The 23,782-nt window shown below is 41.0% G+C and overlaps 1 protein-coding gene across 1 annotated transcript; it reads right to left on the bottom strand.

Annotated features, from left to right (window-relative positions):
* Positions 1–589: 589 nt before the first annotated feature.
* LOC123763380 (eukaryotic translation initiation factor 4E type 1B) lies at positions 590–22,550 on the bottom strand. The gene is made up of 4 exons (XM_069302937.1): positions 21,662–22,550; positions 12,632–12,809; positions 9,442–9,581; positions 590–1,518 (listed from the first exon to the last, which is right to left on the bottom strand). The coding sequence occupies exons 1-4, from the start codon at positions 22,543–22,545 to the stop codon at positions 1,407–1,409; spliced, it is 1,314 nt and encodes a 437-aa protein (XP_069159038.1). The 5' UTR covers positions 22,546–22,550; the 3' UTR covers positions 590–1,406.
* Positions 22,551–23,782: the final 1,232 nt, after the last annotated feature.

The following is a 23,782-nucleotide window of genomic DNA, read 5'->3' as shown; positions in this document are numbered from 1 at the left end:
GAAGTGTAATAGTCAACAAAGTAAAATTTGATTCATCCACCATGAAAAGCTCAGTCCCCTAAGATACCATGCTTGATCCAGTACTTTTCCCTCCGTTTTTATATTTTCATTTTTTCCGTAGCGCATGAGCTGGAACTTATCTTCGTTAAACACCATATTATTTTCTGTAGCCCATAGAAAGACCTGATCTACATCTGATTGGAGGTTTGCCGTGTCCTCTATGTTGCCAACTCTCATGAAAATCCTAGTGTCATCTGCAAGGGACGATACAGTGCTATAGATTGTGTCCTCGTCTATGTCAGATATGAGGATGAGAAAAAGTACCACACAGCACCCTGGGGGGGACTGAGCTCTTCACGGTTGATGGACCGGATTTTATTTTGTTGACTATTACACATTGGGTTCTGATAGTCAGGAAATTGTAGATACATCTGCCTATTTTTCCCAGTAATTCTTTTTGAAGGAATTGAACAAGGTGGTTCCCATTGAAAAGTAACTTAATTAAAAGTTATTATTATACCTGTACACCCAAATTTAAATAACAAAATACCCTTCCATATTGACAATAGGCAGCAATAATACAGTACACTAATAAAAGTAGTTAACTTTTATTCAAAATTGGACCATTTCAAACTTCCAATATCTCATACGGTATTTACATGTATTATATACCTAAATGAAAGCCAAATACAAGAAAACTTAAATATTTTAATCTTGTTTCAGAAAAACATTCATATTGAAGTGCTTAAACATGGTAATATATAACATTACTCAATATTTGATAAAACTCAAAACTGCAATTGCATATTAACTTGTAAATTCTAGCTTATATTTTGTTAAATAATAATAATAATAAATCATGTTGTGACCAAATTTGTTAGTTAAGATTTACTTGCAATGCTATGCAGACTAGGGGGACCAAAAAAAATGAAGTGAACATACAATTTAATATAACTATTGTATATATATACTGTATATATATATTTTCATAATAAAATTCTTCTCAATTTTACTCGAGTGTAAAGTACTGTAACTAAATTAAAACTTTTAGATTTTATACGAAAAGTATTCATACCAAGGTTGCCAGTTGTGGCAACATACCTGGTACAACAATGAAAATATTAATAAAGAACAGTTTGTTATTAAACTACTGTATAGAAAAACAGTACAACATGGCATTCTTTTCTTGCATAGATAAAGGAACTTAAATACTACATTTTTAACCATCTTTCTAATTAAAGACGACAATTCATCAATTTATACTGTAAGATACAGTTTTAGAAATAAAAATACAGTATAATAAAAAATTTTATGTACAGTATCCAGATAGGGAAAGTTTGACATTATTCAATACTGATACAGTATATATATATTCATATTCTTCAGCTATGGTTCATTACTTTTGTTTAAATGGTGTACATGCTGCGTACATTTGAGCCCTTTCTTAACTGGGCAGCATGTGCTTGGTAGTTAAAAGATTGAGCCAAGTCTCTTTTCATTGCAGCTTTACACATCTCACTGAAACAAAAATTAGGTCTGATGAGATATAATCTCCACTTTTTAAAAATTTTAATAATATTTGTTTAGCATGTAGCTTGAAAAAAATAATAATCTGCTGCTTCCAGAGCTACTGTGTAATGATCCTGTATACTTTAAAGAATTATGAAGGTAGGATAACACATACCATTGATGGTTGAAATCCTATGATGTACTGGGAGGACCATTAGTAATTCAATTTTAATTAAATGTGTCCGGGGGGGGGGGGGGGGGGGGGGCAGCCAGTGTATATATATATATACATGTTACGCTTAAATCGCGGTACCAAAGATCAAATTACTAACCCTTTCCAGGATGCAACCTCGCAACAGGCTGACTAATGCCTGGGTACTTATTTACTGCTAGATGAACAGGCACATGATAGAAAACATGCCTAACCATTTCTGTTCCACCCAGGATTCAAACCCAGAATTCCTGAATGTTTGTTGAGAAAAACTCGACTATTCTACCAGTGGTTGAAAGTCATCAGAGACAAGAGCCAGCCAGCCAGCCAGCCAGCCAGGGTAACACATTCAGAAAGGTCTGATCTTAAATTAACACTTTAAAGCGGTAACAACGCAGTATGGCGTAAACAATTTAGTAGACGAATGTGGGGTAATGACGCAATGTGGCGTAAAAAATTTACAAATTTGGCCTGCTTTCGGCTTGGCTGTGGGTGGGGCACGCCACGGTTTTGGACATTATATGCATATACTCGTGTAGGGAATTCTATTGCGAACACAGCGATACCAAAATGAAAGACCTAAGACGAGAATTGAGGAGACCAAAGTGAAAAGAGTGAACACGAGTGAACACAGAACACAGGGGGGAGGGGTTAAGGAGACCTCGATAAAAGCCTAACAAATACTATATATATATAAAATGGCTGGCTGTTCCCTGACACAATGAATTCTGTATATACAGTAACAACCATAAGCATTGAACAAAAGTGCTATGAACAGATGAACAGATTTCAAAATGGCAGATCAGGTTGTAAAATTTAGTTTTCACGAGTTCAAAAGTAATTTTTAAACAATCTGTCTGCAAGTTCCATAGACAAAGAATGAAATAAAAGAGAAACTTACAGGTGGATGCTAACCTAAAGTGATGATGAAACTAGTGGCTAGCTACCTACCTACCTATTGCTTCCATCCTGAAGTAATTCAAATAGTATATTTGCCCAGGTCCCTATAGCAGCATTTCTGCTAAAGCACTCTTGAGAGGCAGAGTACACCAAAAAACCATCGTTAAATATATTGAAACTCCATTTTCTGGTCGAGCTTCGGAGGCTTCCTGAAGCAAATCCAAACTGATATATATTGTAGTGCTATATTAGTTTGGGGTCTTCAGTCACAGGAGTCCTTTGCCTACCAGGGACCACAAGCCAGAGCCTGGCCCCTTCAGAAGCACAAGGAGCAATGGCCTGTACACACTTTACATTTAAAGTATGTCATAATTGCCATGGACCGGGGAAGGCACCCAGGCCAGGCTCCGACTAGTTCTTAGTTCTGGGATAGGCTAAACAAAACAAACCACAGTCTGGTGAAAATTGCGACCTACGTCTAGAAAGAGCAAAAGAACTCCCCCAGAAAGAAAACAAACAAGCAATACTGCATGTAACTAGCAATCATGCTTGTTAGCATTAACCCCCCCCCCCCGAAAGATGGGACGGGGAGCCAGATGCCCATCATTTTAGATCTTGAACTGATGTACTCACCTAGTTGTGCTTGCGGGGGTTGAGCTCTGGCTCTTTGGTCCCACCTCTCGACCGTCAATCTATTGGTGTACAGATTCCTGAGCTTCTCGGGCTCTATCATATCCACATTTGAAACCTGTGTATGAAGTCTGCCTCCACCACATCACTTCCTATTGCATTCCATTTATTAACTACTCTGACACTGAAAAAGTTCTTTATAAAGTCTTTGTGGCTCATTTGCGTATTCACGCTTCCACCTGTGTCCCCTTATGCATGTACCACCCATGTTAAATAATCCATCCTTGTCTACCCTGTCAATTCCCCCACCCCCCAAGAATTTTGTATGTGGTGATCATGTCTCCCCGAGCTCTTTCTATCTTCCAGCGACGTGAAGTGATTTCACACAGCCTTTCCTCATAACTCATTCCTCTTAGTTCTGGGACTAGCCGAGTGAACTTTTTAACTTTTTCCAGTTTCATCTTGTGCTTGACAAGGTACGGGAACCATATGCATGCTTGGGCCGCAAACTCCAGGATTGGCCTTACACATGTGGTATACAAGATGGGATCTATTTCTACAGGCAGCAGTGGCTGCTCTCAATTATAGTGTTAACTGCCATGTTATTTCTGTCATACTCTTGCCTGGGTCTTCTGTCATTTGGTAGAGGGTTATATATCACTGTTACTACTATTCTTGGTCCTCCCATTGTCATGGTGCCTGTTATGTAGTCTCTGAACCCCTTGCAGCCTGGGATAACCATCTCCTCGAAACTCCATTCCTTTGATGACCAGACCACACACTAGAAGGTGAAGGGACGACGACGTTTCGGTCCGTCCTGGACCATTCTCAAGTCAATTGTGATGAAGTAGATGCAGGCAATAAATAGGCTAGAGAGAGGTGAGGAGCAAAGTGTAGTAGAGGAGATTTGCTCCTCACCTCTCTCTAGCCTATTTATTACCTGCATCTACTTCCTCATCACAATCGGCTTGAGAATGGTCCAGGACGGACCGAAACGTCGTCGTCCCTTCACCTTCTAGTGTGGTCTCGTCAACTTACTTTAGCCATGTTATTATGACTCGTCAACTCCAATCCTTTCTTATCAATAGAGCCACTCCACCTCCTCCCCTTCCTTCCCCCTCTCTCCTTATTAGTGTAGTCCTGGGGGAACACCGCATTCATTATGATTCCTCAGTTTTGTTTCCGTGAGTCCGATTACATCAGGTTCTCTTCTTGTGTTCTTTCCCCAAGTTCACTTGCCTTGCTTGTAATCCCATTTATGTTCGAGTACATTATCTTCAAATCAAATCAAATGTTTATTCAGGTAAAAGTACATGCATACAAGATGAGTTACAAACAATGTTGGATTTCTAGATAGAGCTAGTACATACAGCGTACATACAATGCCTAAAGTCACTAATACGCACAGCGTTTTGGGTTAGGTGTGAGAAAAAACAGTTTAGACTAAAATTTAATACTATTCGAGATCAACACACAAATTGAATTGAAAAAGGAAAAAAGGGGAAGGGGGGTAATAAAACATGCCAGAAATCGATAGTTATACAAGTTGGTAAACAAACAGTATTGTTTCAAAATAGTAAGACATGGGTTGACATTAAGGGGGGTAAGGTAGGTTACATGGAGTTTATTAGATAGTACTTAGTTTTCTTAAACTCTTAAACTGGTTGAGAGCGGTACAGCCTTTGACGTGATTGGGAAGTCATTCCACATTTTGGGTCCCTTGATTTGCAGAGCATTTCTAGTTTGGTTAAGTTGCACTCTTAGAATACCAACAGGTATTTTTCTGGTGTGGTGCCCATGAGTTCTGTTACAAGCTATGTTTATTCAGAACTTAACTTTGTAATAATAAATAACCTTGAAACTGACTCTCTTATTTTCATCCTAGGTTTATGTCGATTCCACTGGAGTAGGGGGGCAAGTTGTGTCTGGGGAGGGAGGGCCTAGGAAGGAGGACCTGGGGAATCTGGGGTGGGAGGGCCTAGGAAGGAGGATCTGGGTTTTCTGGGATGTGAGGGGGACTGGGAGGATGCTGTATGGGGAAGCTAAGAGGGTCTGGGGGTGGTGTGGCTAGGAGGGTCAATTTAGGCATGGGATGGGGGAGCAGGAGGAGCATGTGGGAGGAGGAGGTAATAGTTGAAGAATGAAGAGGAGCCTGGGGTAGGGCAACTGGAAGGTCAGGGGTTAGGGAGGGGAGGGAAGGGAAGCCTTGGGTGAGCGGGGGTGTGGTAGTAAGGAGAGCTTGGAGTGGGGGTACCGGGAAGGACATGGGATGGAGAAACAGGTAAGGGCATGAGGTGTGGGAACAGGGAGGGTGGGGAAAGGGGTTGGGGAAGGAGGGCATGAGGTGTGGGAACAGGGTGGGGAAAGGGGTTGGGGAAGGAGGGCATGGGGGGGGGGACCAGGTGGTGGGGAGCATGGGGGGCCTAGGAGTGGGGGAAATGGTCTGAAGAGGGTCTCTACTGACTGGGGAGGTGCAGGTGATTGGGGGGGGGGGGAATGGACATGGGGTGGGATGGAGGGAGGTTTCTTTTATATTCCTCCCTGGGGATACTATCCTGTTGGTGAGAGGATTCTCACTCCCCACTGAGGTTACTGGAGATAATGAGCCGAGTCCTGTGGTCCGCTCAAGACATTCTTGAGTCTGTTTTAGTCCGAGTCTGATACCGAAACCAAAGCTAACAAAAGGGAGATCAAACACTGAAAACCCTGTGACGTGTACAATCATGGCGGCCTAGCAGAGCCACCAAAATATCATAAGTGGTCCCATAGCCACACCAGGCAGACCCCCACTAGGCAACAAACAAAACAAAAAGTATAAGAAAACCCCTCAAAATTGCAACATCCCCAGAGGAAACGGGAACCGGCTGCTGCATAGGTAAGCTGACTGCGCAACACTTTTATGCCTCAACCAGCAACAATACCATTCCCTACCCAAGGCAAAACAAGGGTTACGAAACCGCAGCTGGCCCCAAGGGCGGGGTAAATGCCAAGCAGCAAAAACCCCTATGGAAATTGCGTCCCAAAAGCACCAGGGAAGAGAACCCTGACACCCAAGGGTAGTCCTCACAGGGCACCTAGGGAAGGCTGCCCTAAATGCATGCAGCCCTGGTACACTTAATTACACCTGGCCATCACACTATAAGCAGCAGAGGACACCACTAAGGCAAAACACTGCCATGAAACTGAGGCCCGAGTTGACAACCGCCCTGGATCGAACTACGATCAAGGGCGTTGGCTACCCAGCCAACGAACTGGTTGCTGAGTGGCCGGCGAGGAGGGGGGGGGTCCTGGGGTCCATCCCGGGGAGGGCTGTGCGGACGAGTGGCAAGGTTTACGCGTTCCCTTGAGATTTGATGGAGTTCTGCCTCAGTTCGGTTTTGGTTTGCAATTTTCTTACTATGTGGGGTCTGTTTTGTAATGCCTAGCTTTCTGGGTACCTAAACCTGGCCCTGTGCCTCTTTGAGGGGCCCAGGTTCTGGCTCGTGGTCCCTGGTAGGATGAACTCTATTGACTAATGCCCTGGTCTAACGTATCGCTTATTACCCCGATAGCGCCAGGGAGCTGGAGGGGCTCCTCAGAAAACATTAGAAAGTTTACCATTGTAGAGTTGTAGACAGTTGGAACAATTTAAGTGAGAATGTGGTGAATGCCAAAACTATTAGTAGTTTCAAAATATCATGTAACAGAGGACGAGGAAGACAGGACACCACAAGCATAGCTCTCATCCTGTAAATACACTTGGGTAATTACACAGTCTGACCCTTTATCCAAGCCTCAACTATCTGATTATTCCATCTATTCATTTGCAAGTTCGACCCCAGACAACAACACCCATGAGAGGCCTATGTAGTTTGTGGGCTGGCCACCGAGTTACCATGGTGCGACCTCTACACGTGTTCCACAACCAGTCTTGTTTTTATGTTCACAGTGGACAAAGCCCTTCCCCTCTATCACAGTTTTATATCCGAATATATATTGCATCCTGCCACTATGACATTAGGAAATAAAAACAATCTGTTGTTCAGAGCTTCAATAAGCAGTAAAGTCAAGAGAAAACATGGTGATGAATTTTGAACAAGAAGTTCAGCTTATAATTGATGCCAAATCTGGAATGCCTAAGTGTATTATCTGTGCCAAATACAAAGTTAGCAAAACCACTCTTCATGATATATTGTATACTAAAGAGAAGATTTGCAAGTTCAGTTCAGTTCTGTTATGCTAAAAGTGAGAGTGATACAGCAATACGCAACAGAAAAGTTATTAGTAATGCTTGTGTTAAGTGTTGATGAGGCTGTCTGGGAGTGGAACAGGCCAAACAATTTCACCAGCAAATGAAGCTTTGTAATAAGTGTGTGTACAGTGATGGATGGCTAAGAACTTTAATATTTGTAGTGGTACAGGGTATTAGACAATAGAAATTACAAGATGAAAAGCAATCTGCTGATGGACAAGACAGAGAAATGCATGTCAAAATTTGAAATCATGCAGGATGATTATTTTATTGTGCCAAATTTGCACAGTAAAATAACATTCTGGAATGAATGATATAGAAGGAAATGCAGAATACAGCCAGTGAAGAGTAGAGGTGCCATAGAAACAATCAGAGAGCACTGGGTGAACATCAGAGGCCTACGGTTGTTCAATATCATCCCAACAAGTATAAGAAATATTGCTGGAACAAAAGTGGAAGGCAAGAAATTCTGGACAGTTTTCTGCAAGAAGTGCCAGACCAACTGGGCTGCAATGGATGATATGTGGATATGCTCAAAGCATGCTCCAAGCTGTTGGACCAAGCTCTACTCCTCAAGCCTGGTCATCGTACCGGGCCAGACTTGAGTTGAACAACAATTCCCAGAATCCCATCCAGGTCCACTGCCCCAGTCTGTAGTACCATCATCACTCTCAAAGAGCTAATCCTCTTTACTCTCAAAGTTCTAATTGAGCAATGTTATTTTGCAAACAAATGTTAATGCAATTAGTGTCAGTGGCAGACTCATTTTCCTTGACACTTGTCATTCTTAAAAAAAAAAAAAAAAAAAAAAAAAAAGAAATATTCTTGCTTGATTTATCTATACAGCTACTAAAAGAAAATAAACATTACCTGGATATTTTGTGTCACATAATTAAAAAAAATCTTAGTAGTTAATGTGTGAATTTATGGACAGTGTGTATTATAATGTGTTTAGAAAATTGGTTACTCACTGTTTTGACTGGGCACCAATCTTTAACTATTTGCTCCTATTCACCCATCAGAAATTGGAGACCTAGTTATAAACTAATTGGCAGGGTGTTTTTCAGAGAAAACTAGCAGGGTAAACCCTAATATGAGCTATACAAAGGGAGCTACCCTGCCTGCTATTCAGGCAGGATAGCTTCTGCCGACTTCTTGACTTCTGCCTGATAGCAGAAGTCAAAAGCTGTCTACTCCTATATATTCCTGTGTAAAATGAGTGTTCTAATATTTTGATCTGCCTCTTTCTGGTGGGTCCCTCGGTATCTTTCCAAGCTACCTAACCAGACTCTCTTTGTCTACTGAAAGCGAGTGATTCTGGTCTTGGCCTCTGGTAGTTTGCTCATGATTCATAACAGTATCGTAGGACACTTAGGCTTGGATGTAGCCAGGTGGGTAGTGAGGGGAGCCACATAGGGAAGCTCTCCCAGAAAAAGGATATCTAACATATATAGATATACAGTTTTAAGAATTTTTAACACATTTAGATATACAGTACCCAGAATCTAGTCTAAGCTAATATACAACAATTTGGCCAACAATTTTAAGATAATATTCAGTGTATCTGATGTCGCCAGCATTGCATTTGCAATGGAAGAAAAAGCAAGTCCAACTAACATTCCAAAGTAACACTTCAAGAAAATACACAAAGAAATTCTCCAGATATCAGACAAGAAATTAAACACAAAAATAATTCTACATGGGACACCTATACTTACTGATTATGCAACATTCCTGAAGATTTAACCCTAAGCATTTCTATTCAACACAAGAGAATTGCAGCCATGTCAAGACCTACTGACGACAATTACAAGTTGGATACATTTTATTGAAATGAAAGCCTTTTGCTGTACAAGAACAGCAATGCCAAGGAATTCTTTAATTATATTAGCAAGTTCAATGGACACTTAAAATATTGCTTTTATTAGCCATTATATTATAGAGAAAAAAATTCACTTACCCAATCTTAAGAATGCTCTCTCTCTTTGTTGAATCTGCAGTCCACACACCTATCTTGTCTCCCTTACTGCGAATATTTACAACAGCTCCACACACTTCTTCACCAGCATTATCAAAAGCTTCACCAATCATTAGCAGCAGCTGTTCAGGAATTTTGTATTATTTAAAGTACTGAAAACAAGAATGAAAATGCAATATCACTGACTCTCTGACATTCAGGATATTAATTCCCACTGTCAGGGACATGAAGCTTGTACTACTGACCTTCCCCAGGGTGCAACCCACAACTGTTGCCTAACTCCCATATGCCCATTTTGCTGCTAGGTGAACAGAGCCATTAGGTGAAAGAAAAGGTGCCCAACCATATCTCCGTCCTGCCTGGGGATCGAACCCACATCCCTCAGCTGTGAGCCGAAGCCATAGAACTATAATCCCTCAGATTTGTTATCTGTGAAATCTATTGAATTAAGAATGTTATGGAGAAATTTAATGTTGATAATGGTAGATAATATATTAAACACACATTAATTTAAAACATAGTATTGGAATTTTTTTAGTAGACCAATCAAATGACTCGACTGATCAGGCTATGTTTTGGTCATAATTTTGTGATATGCTTCTGACAAAAGAAGGCAAGTTGCTGTGTAGTTGGTACTTTATTGTACATGTCTGAATCATTGCCTAATCCTGTTTGAGGCATGTGTCTATTGGCATTGTAAACTGAAATATGATTACTAAAATATGAGTACAGTACTGTAAAACTTTGTTTACCTTAAAAACAAAAGTTGACAACAATAACCTCCTCTTTAAACCACATCACTACACAGTTCTCCCTACATTGCTGTTATTGTGACATTCAATTAATTAACTATTTTTTATGTAAAATTCTAAATGTACAACCATTCATGAATAAAGCTTTTGACGTGATTTAAATATTAACCACTGTGATGCGCAGTGTTTATTGTGAATTTCTGACTGTGTGCCGAAAATCAAGTGTTCGCTTTTTTTTTTTTTTTTGTAAAATGCTAAATTCCCTTCTGTGAACATGTACATATATATAAAAAAAAAAAAAACCAGCTTTGAATGTTATGAAACGCCACTTTCTGGGCGAGACCCGGAGGCTCCCCAGAGATATCCAAGCTGATATTGCTAATGTCAGACTTTGGCATGTCATGTGTATGGAGTTCTTTGGGCCTATCGGGGACCACGAGGCAGAACCTGGCCCCCCTCAGATAGGTGCGAGGAGCAATGGCCTATAGAAACTCCCGTGTGGTTGGAAGAATTCTATGTCTGCCATCAACCAATCAGGCACCCAGAAAGATAGGCGCCCCAAAACAAACCCCCGTTCTGGTGAAAATTGCTACAAAAAGCCGAACTAGTGGACCAAACTCCCCAAAAAAGAAACGAGCATATAAGCATGACGTCACACATTGCCGCGCCACTGTCCTACCTACCTAACCAAAGATTAAGGAAAAGAGGGACTCGCCACTCGCTCCTCAATTCAAAGTCGAGAGAACTAGCTGCAATCTGCGACCTAAGGATATACATGTCCAAGAAATGCCAGGAACATGAACGAGGTACCATGCGGTCAGGACCCTATTTACCTCAAAAAGCCCAGTGCCCGAATGTCAGACCAGGACATATTACCCAAATTAGCAACCAAAGCAGCAAACTTACAAACATCGTGGGCACGGGGATAGAACGCAATCTGGTTGAACCGAATAATCCTGAGGATGACCTGGAAGATACGCGTCCTGGGACAAGGAAGAAGGGAAACCGGGTCAACCCAAAGCACGTCCCATGCCGTGGAGGCTGTGGGAAGAGGTATAGGTAACCCCACCTTAACCAGTCCAGTCGAAACGCATCAACCTTGATGGCCTCGCAGTCAGAGAAGGGCACCGCATATACCGGAAGATGCCTTGACCAAGCTGACGCAAAGAGGTCTACGTCCAGGCGCCCGAATTTCCGGCAGAGCCAACGGAACTAGTTGGCATCGACTGTCCATTCCTTGGACAGAGGAATGAAACAGGACAGGCTGTCCGCCAATATGTTGGACACTCCCTGGACACGAACCACCAGGAGAGCCAAGCCACGAGAACTCAGCAGATGAGTCACCCAAAGTGACCAGCCCCAAAGAGTCAAAGACCACATCGAACCCCAGCGTTTCAGACAATGAACCACAGGGGAACCAGTCCGAATGGAGCCGGATTGTCAATCTACGAGCGACTCAAACCCTCTGAAGTGAATGCCACACCGTCGCGTATCCCGCACAATGATGTGAGCCTGACGGATGGACGGACCTCATCGACCGACTCTGGCCGGTCTGGTGAGCACTGGTCACAAAACCCCAGCCAAGAGACAAGGCATCCGTGAACAGATCGAGCAAGGGCTCGGGTAGGTGCTATGGCACAGAACCCCGAAAAACCCGAAGAGGAAGCCTGGGTGCCTGACCCGGTCGATGGCAGACATAGAATGCTTCCAACCACACGGGGGTTTCTATAGGACATTGCTCCCCGGTAGGCCTTAAAACTACATTCGGATTGACTGATGCCAGGATCTAATATATTTTTATCAATTTATAGCTCCGGGGAGCCGAAGGGGCTCCCCAGAGCCCTGAATCCGCTCAGCCTCTCCTGTGAAAACAGGAATTTTTTAAACCTGCATCTATAAGAACAAGCGTTATAAACAAATCCACAAGGGCCGTGATGAGGGTTCGAATCTACGCACGTAGATGTTAAAGTGCGTAGCTCCGAACCCTCATCACAGCCCTTGTGAATTTGTTCATTTGATATATCACGCTATTGTGATTTCTGTGTGTAAGTGATAATAGTTTCAAGTGAAGGACAAGCCAGCAGATGCCAAAACCATCACTAGATTCAAAGAGTCACATGACAAAGAATGCTGGGAAGACAGGACACCACGAGCATAGCTCTCATCCTGTAACTACACTTTGGCAATTATTACACATTGACCACTAGTGTTGATGTATGGTTTTACATTTACCCGAAAGAATTTTTCAATAAACCAGGCATGTAAATAAATTTATATAACCCCCAGTCATACTACATTACTACATACCACAAGCACTGCCAGGCTGATCAAGCCATAAGTCACAGGAACAGTGATTCTTAGATTCACAAAATGATAAACATCATGATAATGTATTCAAGACTACCAATTTCCCGACTTACCACTTCCAACCACAAGTCATCTAGGTCTGAAGAACGTTGCTGTTTGCTGATACTGAGTAGCCAGCGACCCCCTTGACAATTATACTCATCTTCCCACATGGGTTTGATTCCTTTCTTAAACAGAGAGTAATCACGCCCAGCTTTTAAATGTGAGGGAGGCTCAATATGATGATACAATCTGTAAATTAAAAACACACTTATTTATTTTTTTATATACAAAAAGGTACATTGGGTTTGTGAGGATACATAGCATGGTATTTACATAATGTATAACTAAACAGAAAAAGTAAATTAATTGCAATATGTTATCCAAGATTTTGGTATCATTGTCAATGGTAGTGATCTAATAACTAGAGCAAAAATCTATACTTATCAATCTATACTTATCAAATGCTCTACAAATCAAGGGGCCCAGAATGTGGAATGACCTTCCCAACCATGTTAAAGACAGTACCTCTCTCAACCAGTTTAAGTTAAAAACGAAGCTATACCTAATAAATTCCCTGTAACCTACCTTACCCCTCTATTGTCAACCCATGTATGTTTTTTGTTTTGTTTTTTATTTTTCAAATCAACGCTGTTTGAATGTAATTTTCTGTAACAATTTGTAATTGTATTTGTGCTGCTTTTTCAACAATGCTCCCCCCTCTTTTACCTCTATTTTTATTTGTACTCAACGCATTTTTTTCTTTTTACCCATTAGTTTTAAGCTTTAGTCATTAAGTGTTTTTTCCTGCCCGAAACGCTTTGCGTAATAGTGGCTTTAGGCATTGTATGTACTAGCTCTATCTATAAAGCCAACAAACTTTGTAAAATCTCTTTATGTATGTACCTTTACCTAAATAAAAATTATTATTATTATTATTATTATTATTATTAATTATTATCCCATTTTAATATTTCATGGAGTGAGAAAGCAACAGCTAAAGGATGGAGGGGGGGGGGACAAAGTCAATGCATGAAAAGATAAAATCCTTAAAAAAGACATAATTGGTTACAAACTTAAAATATATTCAAATAAAATACATCTCTACCATATAAAAAATTAAAGTACCAAAAATACCTTATGTAGACTTTGAGCAACAAAAGTTTTTTTTTCTTAAACATTTACTACATTCTCTCTCTGCCTATTTGGCAATTAAATTTTTTTTATCCATTCCCAACTATATTACAATATATACAAGAACTCAAACTTAACTAAAGTTAAATAAAATAATGATAAATATTTTTGCTTTTGTTTGGAAACTACTGTATACTTGTTTGACTGAGCTACGACAAAAATTTAACCCCCACCCCAATTTATTTTAATACACAATCTTGTTTCACATAATAGTCTCTATATTTTAAGTCTTGTGAGGTTATTTTCTAACAAATCAACTAACAGATTTTCCCTTTGTCGTAGCACCTTGTTAAAACTAAGTTGTGCACTTGCCAGGCAAATGTGGTCAAGTTTCTTCCTTGGCAGCCATTCTTCTCTCCAATGCAAGCTAAGTGGGCTCATCTGCACGAGTGAAGTTCTTTGCCATTTTATCTGCACAATTGGCCTTAACCAAATTTATTATTCTATCTGCCAAAATTTGATTAAAGACTACTTGTTTGTATATCTTGCTTGTTGGAATAAAACTATTCTTTCAGCTCCTGCACAGTTTCAGCTGAAGCTTGCACCTTCCTTTTCCAGGAAGAAGAAAGTGTCAAGAAGTTGCCGGGGGTTCATATGTCTTGTGCAAGTGGTGTTCCCATATTCTTGGCTCCTGTTGGGGTTTTCCACTTCGTCTCGTGACACTGTTATGTACTTGTCAAGTTATTCTCTGAAATTTGTATTGTCTGGTTCTCTGAAAAATTCATTTTTCACAAACACACTTTGGAACTGTATTTTTTGTGTTTCGCATTTTCAATTTCATTCTCCGTGAATCTGTTCCCAAATTTCAACCTCTGAATTTTACCTTTTACATGGAATTTGCTTTTAATGACTACATAGAATAGGATTGGATCTGTTTTATACTTTTCCACAATCCCTTTATCAAAGTTTCTTTCTGCCTTTCTTCTTTCTCATTACTTGTACTGTATATTTGTTTCTTGCTTCTTTGTATTGCTGATACATTTGAGGGTTAGGTCTCTTCCTATACCAATCACTTTTTTTTTGTCCTATTCTCTGGCTCTCCCACAATTTATGAATCAATCCTACTTCCTATTTCTGAACCTTTGTCTTGGTGTAAATTTTGTTGTACCTTCATCACACAATCATTCACTGCAGTCCCCATGGTGCAGTGGCAACACACACACACTCCACACTTCGTGAGCGATTTGGCCTGGATTTGTAACCTGGCCGGGGAGGATCAAGAAGGTGCCAATCCTTAATTGTATGTGTGTGTTCAACTCAGCAGTGAATGGGCTGTCTACATTGTGGCTGGTTGTTAAATAATTTGTCGTATCGTGTTCCAGGAAATATTAAGATTAAGGACCTGCCTGAAATGCTATGCATGCTAGTGGCTTTACAAGAATGCAAGAATTCTTGTACAGTATATATGTAAATAAAATATAAAATAATTGGTCACAAAATTTGGCATACATTTCCTTTATTTCTTTGCCTAACAAGAAATCTTTCCAAGTTCTTTAATTAATTTGACAAGTTCCCTAAACTGTCCTCTCCTGAAATCAAGTTTTCCAATTATTTCATTTTCCCCATTCTCTTCTAGATTATAATGCATTGCATTATATATTACATTGTTTATTATCAATTTCAGTAACATGATTCTTCCTCATCAGCTCCAGCCCTCCTGTTTTTCAACCTTTGGATTGTGTAATTACAAAAGGGCAATTATCTCAATGAAGTTGCAAGATGACAGCTATGCTCGTGGCGTCCCATCTTCCCAGCACTCGTCATATAAAGCTTTGAAACTACTGATGGTTTTTGGCCTCCTCCACCACCTCAATTTGTTTCAACTGTCCTGTTTGCCAAAGAAATCTTTTTAATATTTTTTGGCCCCCTTTGTTTCCTTGGCTTGAATCTATGACCTTTTGTTCTTGAGGTTGCCAGTTTCAGGAATTCCAATGTATTGGATCGATTCCTGTTATTTTGTAAGTGGTGATCATATCCCCTCTTTCTTGTCTTTTAGTTTTGGCATATTTAATACATCTAGCCTCTCTTCATAATTCTTTGTTTTCAGTTCTGGAAGCCTTTCTGTAGCATGATTTTGCATCTTTTCCATTTTATTGATGTGGTTCTTGAGATATGGGCACCATACAACTGCAGTGTATTCCAATTTTGGTCTCAAGTCGAACAGTATAGTATTTCACCATCCATGTAATTAAAAGTAATTCTAAAGGTGGAAAGTGCAGCATATGCTCCTCGCACAATTCAGGTGTTCCTCTTGTGGCATTCTATCACAAACCACCTCTAGGTCTCTTTCTTTGTAAAAATTCTTTAAGCCTTTTCACTTAATTTGTAGGTTGTGCATGATCTATTTCTCCTATTCCCCTTTCCATAACATGGTATTTATTCACGTTCAATTTCATTTGCCACATGATGTACTTCATGTAGGTCAATTTGATGGGCATGACAATCATCTATGTTTCCAATCTTCCATGGTATCATCAGAGGCCCGAGACTGTTCAACACGCTTCCACTACACATAAGGAACATAACTGGTCGACCCCTCACAGTGTTCAAGAGAGATCTTGATAAGCACCTCCAAAGGATACCTGATCAACTAGGCTATGCAATGTGACTCATACATCAGGCTGCAAGCAGCTGCATCCAACAGCGTGGTTGACCAGTCCAGCAACGAGGAGGCCTGATCGAGGACCGGGCGGCGGGGACGCTAACCCCCGAAACCATCTCTAGGTAACCTCAAGGTAAGGTAGTAGCTTAGCATCATCAGCAAACATTCATAAAATTCTGTACTCCTACTGGTAGATCATTTATGTAGATAATGAACCTTACTGGCACAAGAACTAAACTTTGTGGTACTATGCTAGTAACACCCCTCCAGTCAGATACATTGCCTGTATTTTGCCTGAAGACCACTGACATTAGTGGGAAGCTGGCAGCTTGTCAAATGTCCCCCCTCCCTCCCTCCCCACCTGTAAGCCTTGATAATCAAGCCTCGCTAGCCTTGCCTTGATTCAAGCCTTGATAATCTTTTCCAGTTGGATTTTGAAATTCAACAGTCTTGGCATTTACTGCTTAGGCAGGTAGGCAGTTTATGGGCTTATAACCCTGTGGGTGAAAAAGCATCTCATTTTCTCAGTCCTACATTGTGGCTTGTTGAGCTTGAAACTATTGCTTCTTGTTTGTGTTGCAACCGACCTTTTGAAGAAATTGTTTGGATCAACTTCCTCCAAATTGTTCAGTATTTTCAAAGTTTCAATGAGATCTGCCCTTTTATGCCTGATTTGCAGTGTTGTTAGCCCTGTGGCCATCAACTGTTCTTGATACAAGAGATGACTTGGCTCTGGAATGATGTTTGTTGCCTGGTGTTGCACTTTCCCCAGAGTAGCTATGTCCTTCTGAAGATGAGGCCTTCATGCTTAGCTACAGTAATCCAGATGGGGCACACCAGAGATTAATACAGTTGAATCGCTCCCTTCTTTTCCTTAAAGTCAAACGTACGCTTGATTGTTCCGAGAGTTTGGTTGGCTTTTCTAACCACTGCTCCTACCTGTTGTGGAACTTTCAGCGAGTGATGGATTTTGACTGCAAGGTCTCTTTCTTCATCAATCTGTTGTAATGCAATGTAATTAATTTGGTAGTGGTGTTGTGGGTTGCTATGCCCCACATGCAAGGTCTTGCATTCGTCTATATTAAAAAGCATTTGCCAGTCTTTTGACCATTTGTGGAGTTCATGTAGGTCTCTTTGTAGAGCTCCAATATCATTATTATCATATCACTTTACCATATATCTTTGTGTCATCTTCAAATCGAATGATGTAGTTTGTAATATTCTCATATGTCATTGATATAATGACAAAAGATTTGGCCCCCCAAGATGAACCCCCCGTGGAATGGATAAAACAATGGATGAAACAAAGAAAACAAAGGGTCGTACTAAATGGGTCCGAATCTGACTGGAGAAATGTGGAAGGCACAATTCTCCAGTCAGATTTTGACTAGAGAAATGTGCTTACAGATCTCCAGTCACAGATCCAGTCGACTTTGTTTTCTCCATTTCAACCAATGTTTTATCCATTCTAGGATTCTACCATTTATTTTATGAGCCTGTAATTTCCTTGCCAGTCTTTTATGTGGTACCTTATCAAAGGCTTTAGCAAAATACATGTATACTACATCCACTGGAAGTCCTTTGAGTAGCTGGTTACCGTTTCTAAAAAAAATTAGTAGGTTTGTAACACAGGATCTATTTTTAACAAACTCATGTTGTATCGATTTTACAAGATTGTTCGCTGAAAGATAGTGAATGACTTCCTTCCTTATTGACTCTCTCCATGAGCTTACTTCGGCTGATGTCAAGCCGATTTGAACGGTAATTTTCTGCTGAGCTCTTTCTGCCTTTTATGAAAATAGATGACATTTGCATATTTCCAGTCTATGGGGACTATACCTTGGTCCAGAGATTTAGTGAAAAGTAATTTCAGTGGAAGGCATAGTTTTTCCGCCAGTTCCTTTATAACTTTGGATTGTATTCCATGCACATCTGGGACTTTCGAGTCTTTTAGTTTGTCAATGTTCTTCCTGATTATGTGGCATGTTATATTATATTCATAAATTCATTCTCTTCACTGCCTTATAAGATATAATGTATGAGAGAAGTCAAACCATGCAACACTACATGTATGCGAGTCAAAACACCCATTTCACTTATGGTAAAAGGAGAAATGCTTGGAGTGACTGTGTACATGAGGCTCAGGCTTGGGTACGAATATTACTGGGAATATGGGATAGGTGTTCATGATAATGACACGAAGTGTAAACTATGTGGTATGTTAAGATCTCACACCCTTACTCATTATGTTCTTGATTGTCCGTTGATTAATGTATATAGAAACACTGAGATAAGGACTGTTCCTGAACAAATAGCCTGGATGTGTCACAACGGAAAGGCAGATTATATTCTTGAGAGATATAAGAATTTTGCACCAAGACTGTAATTTTTTGTTGAATATCTGCATGTCTCTTGCAAATTGTCTATAAGGTATACCTCGGTCATAAAAGTATTTGTGTGTACGTCTGATACCATACTACTTGTGTAAAGGAGGAAATGTAGATGTTTATCTCTCAGAATGTTTGGTAATATGTTTATTGTTTGTGATGTGTGTCTATGTATGTATTAACACGATGTACTGAACGGGGTGAGAACAGCTTGAGCTACCTCATCACTTTGTATGTATTTTACATCAATAAACTTATTTCAATTTCAATTTCTTCACCGCCTTTGAACATTTGTGTGGGTGATGGGATGTCATCTAACCTTTCTAGTTTGAACATTAATGTAAAATATTCATTCAGAGTATTTGCCGCCTTTTATCATCTATTATAACTTGGTTAGTCATCTTTTAAGGGTCCTACTGAATCCCTTGTTTTGGTTTTGCATCTTAAATAGGCATAGAACAATTTTGGATCTTTCTTTATGTTTTGGTCACGTTTCCTTTCATAGTTTCTTTTGGCTGATCTATTTCTTGGGTGGCCGAGTTTAGTGCCCTTTTGTATACACTATATCAAATAATGTTGTCGATCATCAATTTATATGTTTTCCAGAGGTTCTGCTTAGTTATCAATGCTCATTTTACAAACTATCATCCTTCCAGTTCCCTTCTTTTTCTTCTTTTTTGGCACATTTTTTAATGCATTCCATGATGACTGAAATTTTGCCATGATGCTTTCATGCTATGTTTCCTTATCAGCTTCCTCTCCAGATGTTTTGCAGTTCCTCTCTCACTCCTTGACATGACAAGGTCCATTTCACATGACGAGCACAGCACCAAAACGGATTAAATTCGTTATTCGAGGAGGTGCCACTGTAATTTATTTGTAAGAAGGTATAATGGGTTGGTGAGCTTACATATGATTGGTATTTTTAAATTCATGAAAAGTCCCTAACACGCATAGCGTTTCAGGCAGGTCCTTAATCTAACATATCAAATAAGATGAAAATGTACATTGTAGCAAGGATTTATATCAACAAATAACTACAATGTAAGTTGACAAGAGGTTGACCAGACCCAGACCTTCACTAGAAGGTGAAGGGACGACAACGTTTCGATCCGTCCTGGACCATTCTCAAGTCGATTGCGAGGTGATTGACAAGAGGTGATCACAGTGGTAAGGATACATGTCTTAAGAAGTAATATTGGGGAAGTGGGCAGTACAAGATACAGTGAGAGTTTGAAGCACAATGTAGGAAACTATGAGGATGAATTTTGGAACATTTTGGTTTTACTTTTGAACAGGGGATGAGTTGGACAATATTTTAGTTCATCAGGGAGCGCATTCCAAAGACTGGGTCCTTTTATTTGCATGGAATGTTTGCACAGATTTTGTCTGACTTTGGGAATAGAGATATTTATTTCTGCTGTGGTGCTCATGGGTTCTATTACACCTAACAAGGAAAAGTTTCAGATCAAGATTAGCATATGGACAAAAGAGGAACTAGATGACAAACAAGAGGGCCACATAATGATCTTGGGAGAGGTTATAGCAAGAGCAGATAAAGATGAATCACAATTGTTGTACTAAGGGACTTCAACTTGAAAGCAATAGACTGGGAGGCCTACAAAGCAAGAACAGAGGACATTTGAATAGGCAGATTTGTAAACCTCCTCCTGGAGACATTCATGTATCAACACATCGTGTAAGTGGCTCATGGCTCATGCCCTTACAGTCAAGCAGGCCACAAGAATGAGGGAAGGGGATGTCCTGTCAATACTGGATTTAATATTCACCAGAAAAAAAAGAAAAAATATTTGACATTCAGTACCTTCCTCCTTGAGAATAAGTGACCTTATCCTGTTGGAAATTAAATATGCAATGCAGTATAATCTAAAAGAGAATGGGGAAACTGAAATAGTTGAGTAACTTGATTTCATGAGAGGACACTATGGAGGAACTTAGTAGCACATTATTTAATATACTTAATTGGAAATAATTATTACTAGACATGGAAGCAAATGAGATGTATGCCAAATTCTACAAAGTAAAATATGAAGGCACAATTTTTTTTTACACCAAACAGATGTAGGGCTGGAAAACAGTACTTGGCTCAATAGAAATTGTGTACTTACCTAATTGTGCTTGCGGGGGTTGAGCTCTGGCTCTTTGGTCCCGCCTCTCAACTGTCAATCAACAGGTGTACAGGTTCCTGAGCATATTGGGCACTATCATATCTACACTTGAAACTGTGTATGGAGTCAGCCTCCACCACATCACTTCCTAATGCATTACATTTGTCAACCACTCTGACACTATAAAAAGTTCTTTCTAATATCTCTGGCTCATTGTATGTGTGTGTGTGTGTGTGTGTACATGGCCTTCTCTTATCCCCAACAACACAATTTATTAATTAAATTATATGATGCAAACTACCAAAGAATTTCCCTTTATTGCCAGTATTTCTTAGGATCTACCCACTTTTTTTTTTTTAAGATTGGGCCATGACCCCAAAACTGTAAATGAACTACGCCTATCACCTCTCCCATATGTCGGTAAACTCTGGCCTCGCATCCTAAGCAAATCAGCAATCACCTTCTTCACAGAACTACTTCAGTCAGCAAAGTGCAGGAGTTAATCCAGCCTGAAAACTGTGTTGCAATGGGACATTTGCCAAACCTATGTGCAATGTAAACTAAAAATTTCATTCCACTTCAAATTTAACTACTCTATTTTGTAAAACCTAGAGTAATCTTAAGAATATTAAGCAATCTGAACTTACTTTCTAGTTAAACAACTAATAAATTTCCAACAATATCCAGAGCAAATAGCAATCAAATCATTACAACACAAGCCTACATCAAAATTTCTGTACCCTTAAATATTTAAATATTATAAAATTAAATTTAAAATCAAATTCAACTTACGCCCAGAAGTCCTCGACAGTGTTGAAGCTGGTTATTTCTGTCTGACATTCCTCCCAAGGTCGGTTAGTTTCTATCTTGAAATACCACATTGTCCAGGTGTTTTTAAGAGGATGCTTGAGCATCTCTGGTGAAGCATTCACATGTTTCCTTCCTACATGCTGCTTCTGCTTCATTCCTTCTCCCTGCTTCCGCTTACGCTTCTTTCCTTCCTTCACCTGTTTTACTTCCCTCTCCTGCTGCTTCCATTCACCCTGCTGAATGACTCCCTCCTGCTGCCTGCCTTTTTCCTCCTCCTGCTTGCCTTCCTTCACCTGGCTGCCTTCCTCCTCTTCCTCCTGCCTGCCTTCCTCTTCCTCCTGCCTGCCTTCTTCCTCCTCCTGCCTGCCTTCTTCCTTCTCCTGGCTGCCTTCCTCCTCCTTCTGCCTGCCTTCCTCCTCCTCCTGCCTGCCTTCCTCCTCCTCCTGCCTGCCTTCCTCCTCCTCCTCCTGCCTGCCTTCCTCCTCCTCCTCCTGCCTGCCTTCCTCCTCCTCCTCCTGCCTGCCTTCCTCCTCCTCCTCCTGCCTGCCTTCCTCCTCCTCCTCCTGCCTGCCTTCCTCCTCCTCCTCCTGCCTGCCTTCCTCCTCCTCCTCCTGCCTGCCTTCCTCCTCCTCCTCCTGCCTGCCTTCCTCCTCCTCCTCCTGCCTGCCTTCCTCCTCCTCCTCCTGCCTGCCTTCCTCCTCCTCCTCCTGCCTGCCTTCCATCTCCTGGCTGCCTTCCATCTCCTGCCTGCCTTCCATCTCCTGCCTGCCTTCCATCTCCTGGCTGCCGTCCTTCTCCTGGCTGCCTTCCATCTCCTGGCTGCCTTCCATCTCCTGGCTGCCTTCCATCTCCTGGCTGCCTTCCATCTCCTGGCTGCCTTCCATCTCCTGGCTGCCTTCCATCTCCTGGCTGCCTTCCATCTCCTGGCTGCCTTCCATCTCCTGGCTGCCTTCCATCTCCTGGCTGCCTTCCTTCTCCTGGCTGCCTTCCTTCTCCTGGCTGCCTTCCTTCTCCTGGCTGCCTTCCTTCTCCTGGCTGCCTTCCTTCTCCTGGCTGCCTTCCTTCTCCTGGCTGCCTTCCTTCTCCTGGCTGCCTTCCTTCTCCTGGCTGCCTTCCTTCTCCTGGCTGCCTTCCTTCTCCTGGCTGCCTTCCTTCTCCTGGCTGCCTTTCTTCTCCTGGCTGCCTTTCTTCTCCTGGCTGCCTTCCTCCACCTGGCTTCGTTCCTTCTCCTGGCTGCCTTCCTTCTCCTGGCTGCCTTCCATCTCCTGGCTTCGTTCCTTCTCCTGGCTGCCTTCCTTCTCCTGGCTGCCTTCCTTCTCCTGGCTGCCTTCCTTCTCCTGGCTGCCTTCCTTCTCCTGGCTGCCTTCCTTCTCCTGCCTACGCTTATGCTTCCTTCCTTTCCTCTGCTGCTTTCCTTCCTCCTGTTGCCTTCTTTCCCCCCGTTTCATTCCTCCATCCTGCTTCATTCCTCCAGCCTCATCCCACTGCTGTTCACCGTTATTCTGAAACAATAAGCTTTAAATTTATGTTCAATAATTAAGTTATCAGTGCTATAACAAAAAAACAAATCAAGCACTAGCTATAAAATCCACAACATGCCCAGGAAATTTTGTATTGGTTCTATATTGACAATGATTTATTTTAACAGCCATGCCTTAAAAGTAATGAAATGTTCTCTTCTGCTGGTCCTCCAGTGGCTCCTGATGCATAAAATCTGATCTCGCTAAAGTGTTATCTCAACACACGAGAATGTGTACAGCGAGTGTATGCTTAGCATGTTCAAAGATTACAACCGAGGGGCTGTGTATCGTTTTATTAAAGGCAGAATGTGTTACACTTCTGATGATAAATTTTTTGCTGGGTGACGATGGGTTTGTAGTAGTTTGCACTGGTGGCACCCCATGAAGATATCACAAGTCAGATGGGGTCATAAGATCACAAGATTAGCAAAATTTGTGAGAAGAGCAGAGTGGGGTGTATACTGATTTTTGAGTGTATACAAAAACTTTTGGTTGTGTATTGTATGTGATTACTGAAGTTTCTTGTAAATATACAGGCCAAAGAGCTTTGCCTCATTTTTACTCTTAACTCTTACACTGCTAC

The sequence above is a fragment of the Procambarus clarkii genome, chromosome 49 (genome assembly GCF_040958095.1).
Source record: "Procambarus clarkii isolate CNS0578487 chromosome 49, FALCON_Pclarkii_2.0, whole genome shotgun sequence".
NCBI classification, from domain to species: domain Eukaryota; kingdom Metazoa; phylum Arthropoda; class Malacostraca; order Decapoda; family Cambaridae; genus Procambarus; species Procambarus clarkii.
The sequence above is the reverse complement of the archived record's forward strand: the minus strand, read 5'-3'. Positions and strand labels throughout refer to the sequence as shown.